Source organism: Primulina eburnea, chromosome 11, assembly GCF_022965805.1.
Source record: "Primulina eburnea isolate SZY01 chromosome 11, ASM2296580v1, whole genome shotgun sequence".
NCBI classification, from domain to species: domain Eukaryota; kingdom Viridiplantae; phylum Streptophyta; class Magnoliopsida; order Lamiales; family Gesneriaceae; genus Primulina; species Primulina eburnea.
The window spans coordinates 971,997-987,857 of NC_133111.1; the positions used below are offsets into that span (position 1 = coordinate 971,997).

The 15,861-nt window shown below is 36.4% G+C and overlaps 3 protein-coding genes across 4 annotated transcripts; 1 reads left to right on the forward strand and 2 right to left on the reverse strand.

The window, feature by feature from the left end:
• Positions 1–673: 673 nt before the first annotated feature.
• Positions 674–5,476, reverse strand: LOC140805006 (sucrose-phosphatase 2-like). Its single transcript, XM_073161186.1, has 9 exons — positions 5,284–5,476; positions 4,105–4,188; positions 3,743–4,042; positions 3,528–3,629; positions 3,175–3,369; positions 2,766–3,056; positions 1,771–1,957; positions 1,558–1,604; positions 674–1,480 (listed from the first exon to the last, which is right to left on the reverse strand). Exons 1-9 carry the CDS (start codon positions 5,431–5,433, stop codon positions 1,385–1,387), a joined length of 1,452 nt encoding a protein of 483 aa, XP_073017287.1. The 5' UTR covers positions 5,434–5,476; the 3' UTR covers positions 674–1,384.
• A 1,005-nt stretch (positions 5,477–6,481) lies between these two features.
• Positions 6,482–11,600, forward strand: LOC140805005 (prolycopene isomerase, chloroplastic-like). 2 transcript variants are annotated; one of them, XM_073161185.1, is made up of 13 exons: positions 6,482–7,160; positions 8,262–8,468; positions 8,550–8,649; positions 9,205–9,287; positions 9,403–9,459; positions 9,529–9,681; positions 9,774–9,852; positions 9,945–10,093; positions 10,174–10,308; positions 10,418–10,531; positions 10,682–10,792; positions 10,884–10,992; positions 11,093–11,600. In XM_073161185.1, exons 1-13 carry the CDS (start codon positions 6,639–6,641, stop codon positions 11,164–11,166), a joined length of 1,893 nt encoding a protein of 630 aa, XP_073017286.1. In that variant the 5' UTR covers positions 6,482–6,638; the 3' UTR covers positions 11,167–11,600. The 2 variants fall into 2 exon arrangements, 1 of the variants encoding a protein (XP_073017286.1); XR_012112251.1 differs by lacking the exon at positions 11,093–11,600 and having other exon boundaries at positions 10,648–10,792.
• Positions 11,601–11,712: 112 nt separating this feature from the next.
• LOC140805007 (calcium-dependent protein kinase 20-like) lies at positions 11,713–15,259 on the reverse strand. Its single transcript, XM_073161187.1, has 7 exons — positions 14,171–15,259; positions 13,715–13,858; positions 13,452–13,604; positions 12,933–13,048; positions 12,590–12,757; positions 12,187–12,411; positions 11,713–12,110 (listed from the first exon to the last, which is right to left on the reverse strand). The coding sequence occupies exons 1-7, from the start codon at positions 15,090–15,092 to the stop codon at positions 12,030–12,032; spliced, it is 1,809 nt and encodes a 602-aa protein (XP_073017288.1). The 5' UTR covers positions 15,093–15,259; the 3' UTR covers positions 11,713–12,029.
• Positions 15,260–15,861: the final 602 nt, after the last annotated feature.

Below are 15,861 nucleotides of genomic sequence, written 5' to 3' on the forward strand. Positions count from 1 at the left end.
AAATTGTGAAAAGGGCAATGCTATTTTGAAGAAATTCATCAAGAACTCCATAGCTAAGGCTCAATCTTGTGAATCCTCAACTCCAAGAAAAATGAAAATTGCCGAAACAGAAAACTTGGAAGAAACACAAAATCGGCCTCATTGCATTGAAGAATCGCTGGAGGAGCCAATACAGGAAGGGGGTGAAAAGACTCGCACCTATGATCTTGGCTAGAATCTTGCTCCAAAAAATTCCGAGGGGCATTCCTGCTGTAGTCGTTGAAGAGTAAAAGATTCAAATTCTTCAAACGGAGTTTTTCATGGCCTTGTATCATAAAGCTACATTTTGTATGTAATGTTAATGTTTGGGATATATATCATATGTGTTCCATACCTTTCAATCATTTATAATATATAAGTTTTAAGGGGTGTATTTAACTGTTATCTGTATGGCGTGGCTGTAAGCAATGCTCTATTTTCATATTCCAACAATAGCTGTTTTCTTTTTGGTAACCCAAACATACGAGCTTCGTCCGACTAATTCCCGAGGAAACAATAGCTGTTTCTTGGTTACGTTATTCGAAGGTGATTGGTGGAGCGACCATGGGTGGTCTTTGCTGCTAAATCTTTACACGAACATAATAAAAAGATCTAGATGTTCAGTTCCTTAATTCCTAATATGAATTGCTTGACGAGTTCAAAAGTATGCATAAATCGCATTTTATATAGTGAGAATTTGACAAATATTAGCTTATTGACGTAGTTAGATATGGACAGTCACAGCTTGTCTTTGTTCTTACGTCAACCTTTTTATTTTATTTTTATTTTTCGTGGCTTGTAAAATTATCTGCAGCCATGTATATACAGTTTGCATCTCCAAAAGTATTCATCGAGAATTATTCAATGTCAATCCCTGCATGCATGCAAGACCACCACCTGGAGGAGAACATGGCGGCTGGAATTCAGCAGCTTGAACATATTTCTAAAGTTTACCACCAAAATTCTCCATCAAATCGACACATTAGCAAAATCTATGGAATTATTGATGTTCAAAATCAACACATATCTTTGTTTAAATCTATCGATCTTTCTACTATAATATTCCAACCCAATTAAACCATATACACGTACCAAAATCAGGTGACACATTCATGCATGTGTAGGAACATGGTATCATAACCATTACAAAAGCGGCTAAAAATTAATTGTAGCACAGGTAGTGATTTAGAGTTTTTGCCCACTATTTTTTTTGTAGTTGCTGGTTATTTTAGTACACGCTGAAATCGTTTATTAATTTATTGATGTCAAGAGGTAAAATAAGAGCCATCATGTTTATGAGGTTGAATGGCACAGGTGAATTTATTAATACCTGGAGAAAGTAACAGCACCAATCCTAAAATGCAGCCTAGAATAGCCAGTTTGAATAATCTTTTTGCCCTTCCCCATCAAACCATGTCTGGTGGACATGCATCCAAGTAAGCCCTTGTGCAACACTCATATCCTGTAGGTAAAACAATCATAAGTAAAAGGAAAGAAATGGATCCAATTCAGCATAAAATGTAGTTCAGAATTTTCTACCTTAGAGCTCAACAAAACAGTGGTGAGACAACATTTTCGCTCTTCGCCTGCATAATACAACCAGCACTCGGTAAAATCAAGAAAGGCACCAGAATTAGAGATGGCATCTGTTTCTACTCCTAAACTTTAGCGTGACATAAAAATCAAGAAAAAGGCTTCAATTTCAATGGATGCTTGAGTAAAACGCCAGCCAGCGGGGAAATCGAGATTTACCAAATTGCTCCCATTTCTTGAATTTGACAAGCCACGAGTCTGAACCAATCTGTACGGGTAAAACCTGATCCACCCAAACCCGGAAAATTTTCCCTTGTTTATCACCGTAACACGTTTTAAGCAAGTTTACACAGTCATGAAGAGATTGCTCAATGCCAGATGGATGAATGAAAATCCCGGATGGTGACTGCAAAAGAAAGCAGATAGTGAAGCTCGATTGCTATACCTTACCAGGAAATTCAAAGAAATAAGCTCCAACACTGGTTTTGTCCTAGTAGGACAGCAATACAAACTGTCGATACAAGGAAAAAAAACAATGAAAGAATGACACCATCATATTTAAGAGTGAAGCTGATTATAAACACATCAGTTTTTTCAACTTTGTTCGAGCCACGGCTGCTTCAGAGTTTAAGTTCAAATCCAAAAATACTGAGGATAACAAAAAAAACACAGATCTGGATACAGAGAGTGCAACCTTCCGGTTGATAAAATATATTTGGCCCATACACTTGACAACATAGATTTTCAAACTGAAACTCACAAACTAATCATCTATGGGCAACTTGGCATGTCTTGGGTCATATAATAAAAGAAAATATGATGTGACTTATCCTCTTTCACATTTCTTTTTCTTCTACAGAAACAAACCAACATCAGGCTGATTTAACAAAGATAACAAACGTCTTCGATATTCTTATCTATCCTGGGGTCATTTATTCTGGCCAAGAATAAGAACAAAAGTCATTTCAGTCTCAAATTAATACCAGTTGTCAACATTTAAATGGTAATGAATAAAAAGCTCATCACCAGAGTGAATAACACAAGAACCTACAAAAATAAACATAAATATCACGCTCCCAGACTTCATGCGGCATAGAATCTGGCAACATTTGATTCTCACTCACACACACACGCGGAGAACAGATTAACAGTAACCCCAAAGCATGCAAGCAATGTGTGCATAAAGATAGAGTTACATCGAGAAACGAACATACACAAACAGCTTTCAGATTTGCCAAATACAACTCCGAACTTTGAACTTCAGCACGTCTCCATCTCTCATAAAACATGTAAAATTTCACAACTTCATAAGCAGGATCAAAGTTATCCATCTTAGAGCTGGACAGATCTGTATCATCTCTGGGAGATGTACTTGGACCAAGGTTAAAATGACCAATAGCTTGTATAATACCAGCCGCACATCTCTCCGTTGCATGTATTATTTTAGAATTATCCTTTGCATTGGCAGCATGCCACTGTAATAATTCTTCCTGGGCATTACTGACCTGTAGGAGGTTTTTTTTTTTTTTTTAAAAAAAAAAAGCTTTCAGAAACTAATTGCCATAATCTTGAGATTCCATCGAGGGGAAGCAAACAGTAGCAAATATTTTGTGAAACACTGACCATGACACCATAAACGTCTGGAATGCTAAAGAGTTCAGCATCATTTCCAGAGTCGCCACAAACAAGTGTATTGTCTGGCATTTTCCCCTCAGACTTGAACTTCTTAAGCAAATAAGCAAGTGCCTGCCCTTTGCCAGCACCTCGTGGCAATATGTCGAGGTCCATTCCCCCACTATAAATAATTTTGACATCCAACTGGAAATCAAAGAGCCGAGAGGTGAGGGACTAAGCCAAAAAGAAGAATGCTGAATAAAATTGCTTCTCTCCAGTGAAATAAAATAACAAGATTTTGCATAAATATAACATAGTTGAACTTGACATGGTAACACATAAATGGGAAATAGTTATCATACCCCACGTTCTTCCAAGCGAATTGAAAGAGCCTTCATAATCTCCTGAGCCTTGTCTTTCTGAACATAAAAGCTTACTTTGTGTAACCGTTGCTCTGTTTCCGACTGCAATGCCACAAAATGTTTAGATAGACCATATATTCCCATACAAACCTTACTGACCATGTGGTATTTTCAATTCATATAAATCAATCTGTATGCTGTATCTATGACAATACCTGAAGTTTAAGTTCAGAAATTTTTTTGGTCTCTTCAGATACAATGTTTCTGTCCCAATTATGATTTAAGAATTCAACCCAGCCTTCATCTGGTACCATAGAGTTTCCATATGTTATTTCTGTTCCAACTGACAATATTGTGATATCAGGGGTTAGCAGCGGCTTCTCTTTCCTTAGCTCCTTGTATAATGTGGGTGACCTTCCAGTTGAAAACACCAACAAGGAATTTTCACGATAATTGGATTCCCACAAGCCATTGAATCTAAGAAGCGAGAGGTTCTCGGGATCATGATGGTCAACCTGAATTATACAGTCTCATTTGTTCAATCCACATAAGCTGGATAATAAAAGCAAAAACTTACCATCGTATGGTCAAGATCCGAGACAATCATGAGACGTGCAGCACCAGAAAGCCTGTCCATGCTTATCCTAAGGTTAGGTTCAATCTGTAAATAAATAGGCGACAATGAGGGGAAAAAGTAATAAAAAAACTAATTTCATCACCACTCATTTTTAAACAACATTTTCTTCTTGACAATAATACAACTAAAAGACGTAACACGTTCTATACATTTTACGTCACTGAACTGAGATGTAGGAACTTACTTGAGAAGTCTATGCCAAATTTAGGACTTAACTTTTACAATCTATCTCCCATGCAAACAATTTGCAAAAATAGACAGACCCCAAAGATAACACCCTCGCACAAACAAATCACCACATGATTCGATAATAAAACTAATGAACCACACAGAAAATGAAGATCACAAAACATTTAGTCACAGAGAATCAGTGATATCATAGAAGATTCAACAGTACAAAATGCCAATATAGCGATCAGAAAAACTGCATTATAATTCACATTCAGAACACATCCAGATAACTGATGAAAAATTCAAAATGATAAAAAAAATTCCACGTTTATCACTATAGCACTAACATCTATTTTGCATGCAAAAACGTGAAACTATTTGGGGCAACATGTTGAGACTAGGAAGCTCGATTTCAGATCAAGAAAAACGTAAATCTCTACCACCAAATCAAATTTTCTCCCCGTCATACGACATCCAGTAGAATAAATGGAATAGCACTAAGATTCAAAAGCAAGGTTCAAATTATTTCGTTCAAAATCCATAAAAATTGATCAAACAAATTTATTCACCGAGAGAGAGCGAATTGTATTTGTATATCCTCGTAAATGAACAGAAAAAAACCACATCTTTCTTGTAAAGAAGATATTGGCAAACGCAAGATTTGAATTTTTAGCAAATCAAAACTACATAATCCATCCACGAAGAGGAAAAGAATATCAGACGTACAAATCTCAAGACAATCACATTCAAAACAAGCTCGTCTTATCATCGATTCATAGAGCAAAACCCATAACACAAGATTCCATTTTTCAAATCAAAGAGGCAGAATATCTCGCTATAGAGATTTAACGATTCGATCCCACACGCGGATACACAGACCCAGACCACACCCAGCCGTTGCTCAACAAATAAAAATACACGTCAGCATTCGTAGGTGTTCCGATGTACCTGAGTAACAGCCGCGGCTGCGGTGACGGTGGTGGAAGAGAAGCGAGCGAGGAAGAAACGCGACGAAATTGGAATATTCGCAGAGGAAGGAAAGCGGAACAACTGAAGTGTGAGATATGGTGGCATGGAACTGCTGCTAATTCGGGCCATTGGCCTCTCACTTTATTGGCAGTTAATTAAAAACTATGCCACCCTTTTTCTTTTTTCCACAAATTCATGCAAATAGGACCCCAAATCTTTATTTTTTTAAAAAATAAAACATATTATAAGCAAAATCATAAAAAAAAAAATTCAATTACAAAGGCCTCTCTTTAAATTCTTAAAGCTAAAGAATTATTTTCACGATGAATCACAAATGTGACAAAAACAATAAATTAATCACTTATTTGGATGATTGAAAATCGAATATGTCTCTTCTGAGACGGTCTCACGAATCTTTATCTGTGAGACGGGTCAAGTTTACCGATATTTACAATTAAAAAGTAATACTTTTAACACAAAGAGTAATAATTTTTCATAAATGACCCAAATAAAAGATCGATCTCACAAAATACGATCTGTGATATCGTTTTACACATATTTTTGTTTTTAAAATAACAATTCACATTAATTAATTTATAATTTCCAATCTAATATAATTCTAATATATGAAAAGAGGCCAGGTACCGAGAAGCCTGACACGTTTAATGTGAAAAGACCACTTGTATTTTAATCATTATTAATAGATGTTGTCAATTAGATATTGTTCAACTATTAGATATAATATAAAATATCTAAATTATATATTTAATAGAGATGATTGACATCTTAATAATAAATATGAAAATGAACAATATATTAAATTAAAATTATAATATGAGTGTATGTATATATGCATAATTTATACATTTCTTTGTGGTGCACATTTCGGATAGGGTTGGGTTAGCCAATCGTGAACGGGTGGGTAATGCAAATGGGAGATAAAAGACTGAAAAAAATATTAATATTATTTAAAATTAATGGCAGATTCTATATCATATTTTAAAAATAATATAACTTTTGATGACATTTATTTTCTCTTCGCAATTAAAATTATATAATATTTTATTAAAATTATTAGGCAGAGTCTATATGAATGATATAATTATTTATTATTTTTCAAATCAAACAATTCAAAATAGCTACTAAATAATTTTTAGTATATATAATTATCTCTAACATTAATAACATGGAATATGTATCCTCCATGCATCCCTTAATCTCCCGTGATTCTCTCGCAAAAACCTGCTCTAATAATAGTAGGCAATGTAAGTGGCTGAACGAACCCAATATCGATCTCGTGCTCCAAATATCCAGTGACCTCGTAATTTCAAGAAATGGGATCGGTCTGGGCTCTGACAAGTCGAGCGCCAACTAGGGATATGTTGGATTTTGGGTTTCCGAATTCTGACCGGTTCAGCACTAATAGCAAGAGTAATCCTTTGTTCGGCATTGGCGACCAAAAACCAAGAAACCTATGCCAGAATGCATTTCGTTTTAACTCGTTGAAGACCCAGAATTGCTGCGATCACCAGCTTCTTAAGTTGAAATTTGGGGGTGGGATGGCTAAACAGGTGAAAAGATTCTATCTTTTTAGGTTAAAAGCAGGCGTAGAAGCAGATAAAACAGTGGAAGATGTGGGTAGTCTTGTTGGTGATGCACATAGTTCTTTTTATGACGCTATTGTTATAGGTTCTGGAATTGGTGGATTGGTGGCAGCTACTCAGCTGGCTGTGAAAGGTGCCAAAGTCTTGGTTCTGGAGAAGTACGTGATTCCTGGGGGAAGCTCTGGGTTTTACCAGAGGGATGGATTCACTTTTGATGTTGGTTCATCGGTGATGTTTGGTTTCAGTGATAAGGTTAGTTTATCACTGAATGACGTCTCCTCATTCAAAGGTTTTGAGCTGTTTTTTCTTGGATAATTTAGTTCTATGCTAACCTGAGGTTGCTCCATTTGTGTGGAAGTTCAATTCAATATAGTCTAAGAATCCAAGTAGTAATCATCCACTCTAATGTATCACGCCGCCAAATGTTAACGGGATTGCGATTGATGTTGTAAGTAGTTCTCCTTTTAGATTTATCTTTGATAAGGCTATTATTAGTTATAACTTATAATTTCTATTGAAGGCATAACAGATTGGTCGACCGGATTTTCAAATCATATAAATATTGAGTGTTGTAACTGGCAGTCGGAATGCCACTTCGTTGGCAACACTTTTGGTCCACTTTCATGCAAAAGAATTACAGAATATTTCTTGTTAGCATTTAAGGCAGCGGCCTACTTAAACATACTTATTTGGCTAAGACTCGGATGAATTATGTGTCTAAAACTTCCAGAAGATGGAAGATGTGAACATCCAAATTTGGAGATGCAGGTTACTTTTCACATGCTTGTCTTCTAATGAAGAATGTGATGCGATGGAAAGAGTTTTGGCATGGTTTTTCTTATGCTATTTGGTGAGAACTTATTGCTGGATGTGAGATTGAGAGATTAGATATAAACCTACTTATAATGAAAAGAAGATGTAAATTTGTGTGCAATGATATTTGGAAAAAAACAAAAAAGTCTTAATACTGCAGTAAAGCTGGTAAAATTTGGCTCCAGGATGAAATATTTAACTGTGAGATCATAAATCTTGTCCTATTTGGTGGCTGACTAGATTGAAGTGTGAGAACTTGTCTATTTAGTTTCGATGGTAATATACCATAACTGTATATTCTATGGAGCTTCATATCAAATTACAATCGTTGAGTGGAATGTGTCCTTGTTTCTTCGATTATGTTCTCTGGTATGGCAATTATCTTGTAATTAAAATATTTTCCTAGAACAGATTGGGTTGACTTGAAGTTTGATGCCCTTACTAATGTATGGCAATTGTTCTTGGAATTAAAATCTGCCTAAGCATGGATTCAAAAAAACACCTGCTTAAGCATAGTAAATATATATTATATCCTTTCAGGGGAATCTTAACTTGATTACTCAAGCACTGGAAGCTGTTGGATGTAAGATGCAAGTGATACCTGATCCTACCACTGTTCACTATCATTTACCCAACAGCCTTTCCATCCAAGTACACAAAGAATATGACGAATTTATTGCGGAACTTGTCAGTAAATTTCCCCGCGAGAGAGAGGGAATTCTTAAATTTTACGGTGACTGCTGGAAGGTTTGTTTTGCTTAACGTGATTACTGTCTACTCTTGGTTATGCTACAACTGGCGTTGATAGCTTGAACATCTATTGGGTAGATTTTCAATGCGTTAAATTCACTGGAATTGAAATCCTTGGAGGAGCCAATCTACCTGTTTGGACAATTTTTTAAGAAGCCACTTGAGTGCTTGACTCTAGGTAAAAATACTTATTGCCCTACTGTTAATTATTTTAAGTCCGTTGGATATCATAAGGCATATTGTTGTCGGATGTTTGAATTGCAAAATTTTCTGTATCATTTTCTATCACTAGTTACTAGGTCTTGTGCATGAATGGGCATCGGCTAAAGATCCTTTATTTGTTTGTAAACAAGTAAAATAAACCTGTGAATTTTGTATCTAATAATAGAGGTGCCTCTAAAATGGCGTCAGATGAACTACTCGCTGTCCTTATCTTTCTGTTTTGTGTCTTTAAGGAGGAACAACTAATTAATGATTTGATAACATTACTTCTAACCATCAGTTCAATCATTAAGAATGAGTAATAAGTTTTCATCAATCATATTCAAACCGTATGGGGTGGTTATAGAATATTTTACACTTGTACCATATCACATTGAACAAATCAAGGAAAAGCTGGACATCTTGAAGTCAGTCATTCCTTTTTCTTTTGTTTATGTCGTTAAATTTGTGCCTTAAGCTGCAGAGGTCATATTACATCTTATATGGATCATGCTTTTGATATTCATCTCAGCTTACTATCTGCCCCAGAATGCGGGTAACATAGCTCGAAAGTACATCAAGGATCCCGAGTTGCTGTCCTTTATTGATGCAGAGGTATATCCTTTACTCCTTTTTTATATTTGCCAGTACTTTATTTTCTAGAGTTGTTGGTCTGCCAAAAAATGGCAGTTTGCTCGTTATTATTCAATATGGATTTTGTATTTTGCAGTGTTTCATAGTCAGCACTGTTAATGCTATGCAGACACCAATAATCAACGCAGCCATGGTAATCTGGTTTATCACATTTTTGTTCATGTTCCTTTTGGCTCACGTTCTGATTTCTTATTGTTGTCAGGTTTTGTGTGACAGACATTTCGGGGGAATCAACTATCCCGTGGGAGGAGTTGGAGAAATCGCCAAGTCATTAGCAAAAGGCTTGGTTAACCAGGGGAGTGAGATACTATACAAGGCAAATGTAACAAATATTATGATCGAAAATGGAAAAGCAGTGAGTGTAACAGCTCCCTGAGTCCCTTGTTACTGTGTTCGGCATTTTAAGATCTGTAAGAATGAAAAAACATCTTGTTCCCCTTCTTGCAGGTGGGGGTGAATCTGTCAGATGGGAGGCAATTCTTTGCAAAGACCATAATATCGAATGCTACTAGATGGGATACATTTGGTTTGTTCCCATGAACTCGGTTCAACCATTTCTTGAAGTGCTTGCCTTTTTCTTTGACACGGAATCATGTTACTGTGAATTTATTTTAATAGGCAAGCTCTTAAAACTGGAAGATTTACCGGAAGAAGAAGCAAGATTTCAAAGATCATATATTAAAGCTCCATCGTTTTTGTCTATACATATGGGAGTTAAAGCTGATGTTTTGCCACCAAATACTGACTGTCACCATTTTATCCTTGAGGTAAAATGTTGATTTCAGAGCTCTGAATGGGAGTTACTTCTTTGTTATTTTTATCCCGATTCATGATACTCAATTTGTAGGATGATTGGAAAAATTTAGAAGAACCTTATGGAAGTGTATTTTTGAGCATCCCAACCGTTCTTGATTCATCGTTGGCTCCAGAAGGAAACCACATTCTTCATATTTTCACAACTTCTTCCATAGAAGACTGGGAGGTGTTATTTACTTAATCTTGCACTAGTAAAAGCTTCATCCTTTTCATATATTTAATTTAATGTGTTCGCTTTGCCCGTGAAATATAACAGGTTAACCATTTTGTCTCAGGGCGTATCTCGGAAAGTCTACGAGACAAAGAAGGAACTTGTGTCCGAAAAAATAATAAGCAGGCTCGAGAAAAAATTGTTCCCAGGGATCAAGTCATCGATTGTTTTTATGGAGGTATGAAAATATCCTCTCACAAATTCACGTACTTAGCAAGTTCGATTTTCGAGAGCTCAAATGAATAGAGCACTTGATTTTCATTCAAGATCTTGTCATAAATCTGGACACTTCAGGTTCCATATGAGGCGTTGCTTCCAAATATGACAGGTAGGGACACCTAAGACACATAGGCGATACCTGGCTCGAGATAGTGGCACATATGGTCCAATGCCTCGTGGTACTCCAAAGGGATTATTAGGAATGCCATTTAACACAACTGTAATCAAATTATCTTTTCATTCATCCCACCTCCTTCTCGATTGGAACAATAGTATGTAAAATTTACTTTTTCTTGTTATGGAACTTGTAGGCCGTAGAGGGTCTGTATTGTGTGGGCGATAGTTGCTTTCCAGGTCAAGGCGTTATAGCCGTAGCTTTTTCTGGAGTAATGTGTGCACATCGAGTAGCAGCTGATATAGGTAAAATGGATTGGAAGTATGTACTGGAGGTGTTAAATTTGTCAAAACTGTACTTCTCTATTCTATATAAATGAACTTGTGTTTTCTGGACTTCTCGTAGGATTTGAGAAGAAAAATATCGTACTTGATGTCACTCTTCTTCGATTACTTGGTTGGTTAAGGACATTTGCATGAGAGGTTCAACAGGTAGGCGTCGGGTGCACATGAACGAGAATGACAACCTCTGATTACTAAGGGATATCTGTGTGCTTGGAAGTTCTGGGAACTTGTGATGTGTGAGGCGTGTCGATGGTGGCTGTTTAGCCTGTTTGTATGACCTGTCCATCTTGTCTATAATCACAATATAAACTCTCTTTTTCATTCTTGATCACTATTAGATTTGGAGAAGGTCAAAATGTGAAGTTATATTAACTGATTCATGGCCAATAACAATATTCAATTATCTCAAATGAGAGTAAAAAAGCACAAGATTGACTGATAAGTCAATCTTACCGTAGAATGCCTTCTTCTATCAGCTTTCAAAGGTGTGAAGAGCAACTGAAAGTAGAATCCGATAAATGGGGTGGGGGTTACTAAAACAGCAAGCACATAACAGGCACATTAATCTCCGGAAAAAAAGTTAGAGAAGTTTGATTTTTTTCTAATAATGTGAGTTTGACCCTCCAAAAAATACATTCTTATAAGTTTTTAATTCCCACTTCCTACTAGAAGTTTAGACGTGATTGTAATCTCTACTGTCTTAACAACCAGAAACGAGTCAAGATCGTCATAACCAGTTATTACATGGCTCAGACCTTATAAATTAGGAAAATTAAATGGAGTTGCAGGTCAACAATTTCAGAAAGCAACCTTTGCAAAGAAAAAAAAAACTAAAAGGACAGCGTGAAGCTCATGTTCCTGATCTAAAATCCAACCTGATCTTTACAACAAAATGCATCAAAATTTTCCTTCTCATATCAAAAAGCAAAATTTACACAAGTAACGAACATGAATGTTTCAAGGATTATTCGACTTACAAGTACCCTTTAGCCCCATCATTAGACCGTTTTGAGTCCCTTCTTTCCAAAACCAGTGTCTTGCATCATGGCCACGAATTCACTGTAGTCAATCCGACCATCCTGGAAAAGGTGTAAAACTGGTTAACACAATCTTTTCTTCCAAAAGTTAAAGTTCATATTCAAGAAAATAATATACATTATCCTGATCAACTTCGCATATTATTTCTTCCAGGTGAACATCTCCTAGACCAAATTGCTCACAAGCCAGTTGGAGCTCATCCCGTGTGATATAACCACCGCCGTCTTTGTCAAAATACGAAAAAGCTGCAAACAAGTGATCTTCTCTCTGAACTTTGTTTAGATTCAGCATTGCTGCTACAAATTCTCCATAATCTATGGTTCCACTATTGTCAATATCAGCCTGAATTATCAAGGAAATAAAAGGTGTTACGATGTTGACTGGTAGAGATTTTCTTGATGTCATATCCCTTATTTAGGAAATCGTCTGAGGATTAGTCATTCTCCAAATATTCATTGTTTTGGATTATTTGTAATGACTAAAGAACCAAATTTCTCGCAGATAAATAATCTGTACTTACAGCTTGCATCAGGCCAACTATTTCAGTCTCTTTCAGATCGGCACCAACTCTTTCCAAACCGTTTTTCAGTTCTTCGAGAGTGATCTGTCCACTGTTATCTGCATCTATCATTTTAAATAGTTCCTTTAGCCCAGCAATCTCCTCCTCTGAGAGACTTTCAGCTATAACCTATTGATGAGAGAGTAAATTTGTAAAAAGTAGAAAAAATAATCGTGGCTCTCTTTTAGGACGAAAAATACTTGCAGATTTTTATGTAACTGATGTCTGGTAAATTCAAAACGATCTATATTTTTTTTTTGCTACACGTGGGCTGTAAAACAATGAAAAAACTGCAATAAAATACCCTGATGGCTATCTTCTTGAGTTTATTCATGGCAGAAAATTGCTTCAGACGAGAGAGAACAGCTGAATCAAGAGGCTTATCTGGAGCTTCGCCATCAACTTGTACCCATGGATGGCCTGCACAAATGTATTGTATCTATAAAATTCATTCAGAATTTGAATTCATTCATCCTTAAGCAGGAAAAACAACAGCTCACAGGCTCTGTCAAATCTTATTCAAAATATGCAGACTTATGAGGAAGCTTTTACACAATAAATTCTTTCAATTGTCAAACAGAAGCGGTTAATGCTAACAAATCTCGGTCGAAACTCATGCAAGTTTCTAGTCTATTGCATGCATTTTCCTTCAGAATGAAAAGCCTTGTCAACACCATCAACAATTACTTATGCATAATGTGGTCAACTCTTAATTAATTCTTCAGGTCTTCTATGATACTGTATTTTTACTAGAGAACAGCAGTAGTAACTAGGAGGTGTTATATTATAAGGCTCTTCATAAATACACATGTGGTATACTCACAAAGAACTTGATAGGCTGATAGCCGCATCTTGGGATCTCGCACAAGCATTTTTCTGACTAGATCTTTTGCACTTTCAGATATATCAGGCCAAGGTTCTGATATAAAGTCGAGCTCCCCTTTCAGAACCTGCTCGAATATTCCTTGTTCCGATTCTAATCCAGAACACAAGATTTTCAAGCAAGGAATCAGAGAACTGCTAGATTCAAGCATAATAAATATATATGAAATGAAAAAACAAGAAATACGGAGAAAAATTGCTTACCATCCCAAAATGGTGGAACTCCACACAGCAAAATGTAAATAATAACTCCTGCACTCCAGACATCACATTCTGGGCCATAATGCTTCCTTAACACCTCGGGGGCTACATAGTACGGGCTTCCAACCACATCAGAAAATGTTTCACCTGACAAATTATATTTTTCAAACCTAATCAGGGCAGAGAAAAAAGGACTAAAATACAAAAAATAGGTAGGCAGAGAGAGGGATTCTCTAGCTAATTTTGAAAATTCATGCATTTCTGCTGAATCATCCGAGATCATGTAAAATTATTAACAAAGGTTAATAATAAGGTTATACAAAATTCCATCTTCACTTAATTCACAAAATCACTATAATGGCCATTTTGTGAGGTCAACAGCAGAACTATTCGGAACTCAGAGACATATATTTTTAAGTTAACAAACCAAAATTAGATAAAAGTTTCATTCATGAGTACCAGGTATAAAAAACATTGAAAGCCCAAAGTCAATGGTCTTAAGAGGTGACTCCTCTTGCTCGTTCACGAAAAGAAAATTCTCAGGTTTCAAGTCTCTATGCATAACCCCCAAGGAATGACACGCTTCCACAACACCAACTATTATCCTTGCAAGCTCCGCGGCCTTTCTTTCTGTATAATGGCCCCTTTGTATGATCCTGTCAAATAGTTCTCCTCCCGCACAAAGCTCCATTACAACATGAACAGCCATGGCATCCTCATAAGCTCCTATAATAGATATTACATTAGGATGTCCAGCCAAGTGGTGCATTATCTGAATTTCTCTCCTAACATCCTCCACATCCTCCTCTGTAGTTAACTTCCTCTTTGGAATAGATTTGCAGGCAAACTCTTTGTTGGTTACCTTATCCACACATAAATATGTTGTTCCAAATTGCCCTTGTCCTAACTTCTTCCCTAAACTATATATCTCTTTTAGATTTTCTGTTTTTCGTTGTAAAACTGATTCAACTTGCAGTCCTACACTCGACACTCTCTTGATATGAGTAGGCTTATTTTGTTTTGTCCCATCTTTCGGCTTGTTACTGGCGTCATTAGTATTTGTATAACTATGATCACAGGCCTTCACCTCTGGATTTACCAGATTTTGGGGATCCACGAAGTAAGCTTCCTCAGCCGCAATTTTAATTGGCGTTGGCGGGACGCTCTGTACACAAGACTGACAGGAATCGGAGATTTTGATATCTGGACTCACTGGGCTGTCACTGTTTTTATTGCCATTCTTGTTTTTAGTACTGCTGGCTTCTTGTTCTTGATTTGGAGGCGGAAGGGTCTCCGGCTGCCGAGTTTTCCACACGGCAGCTGTCACGGATTGTAAGAAGCCTTTTTCGCCCAAGTTTGGACCTACACATGTATTCCCCATCAAATACTGGATAACCTCAAATAATACCTAACCCTCTCGAATATAACCATCCAAACATTCCCTTGTTGATCTCGTTCACAACAATGTAGCCATAGAGGTTTCGACATTCAATATCAGATCAACACAACCTTAATCTCAAAACCCTCAAACAATTCAACCCAAAAAGACGATCTTTTCTATGTAACAGAGAAACAACCCCAAAAATCACAATCTTTTGATGAATGAAAATGAAGCCAGAAAAGCAAAATATGTCTGAAGCAATACAATACGATATTATTATTGAAGAAGAAACCACCCAATAATTTGCAGTACCATTAACGAATGGAACTTTAAAGGCTGCGCGATAATGAATCACGAACAACAAAAGAATGTCATCAACGATTATAAGAATCTGGGAAGGCAGATGAACGCGTATATATAATATATCATTATATTGGTAAGGAAACATGGATTAAAAAACAAAAACAAAAAAGATCAACAGAAAAATGAATGGAGGAATCGAAGAAGTGAGAAAATTGTGGAATGTGAGAAGTGACTTGTTGATTCAACTCGGCAGGAAACATCAATGGATCGATTCGTTTGACTGGTTTTGGATTCTCAAAAGAAGAAGATGAAGTTGAACAGGAAATTTTTCACCTAAATAAATTGCATGGGGTGGCAAGCTTCTCATAGCATTTACTCAAAATTATACAAAAAGTATTTATTACAAAGAAAATTGAGTAGCTCTGTTGTCACATGTTTCACGAATCTTTATCAGATGAGTAATCTT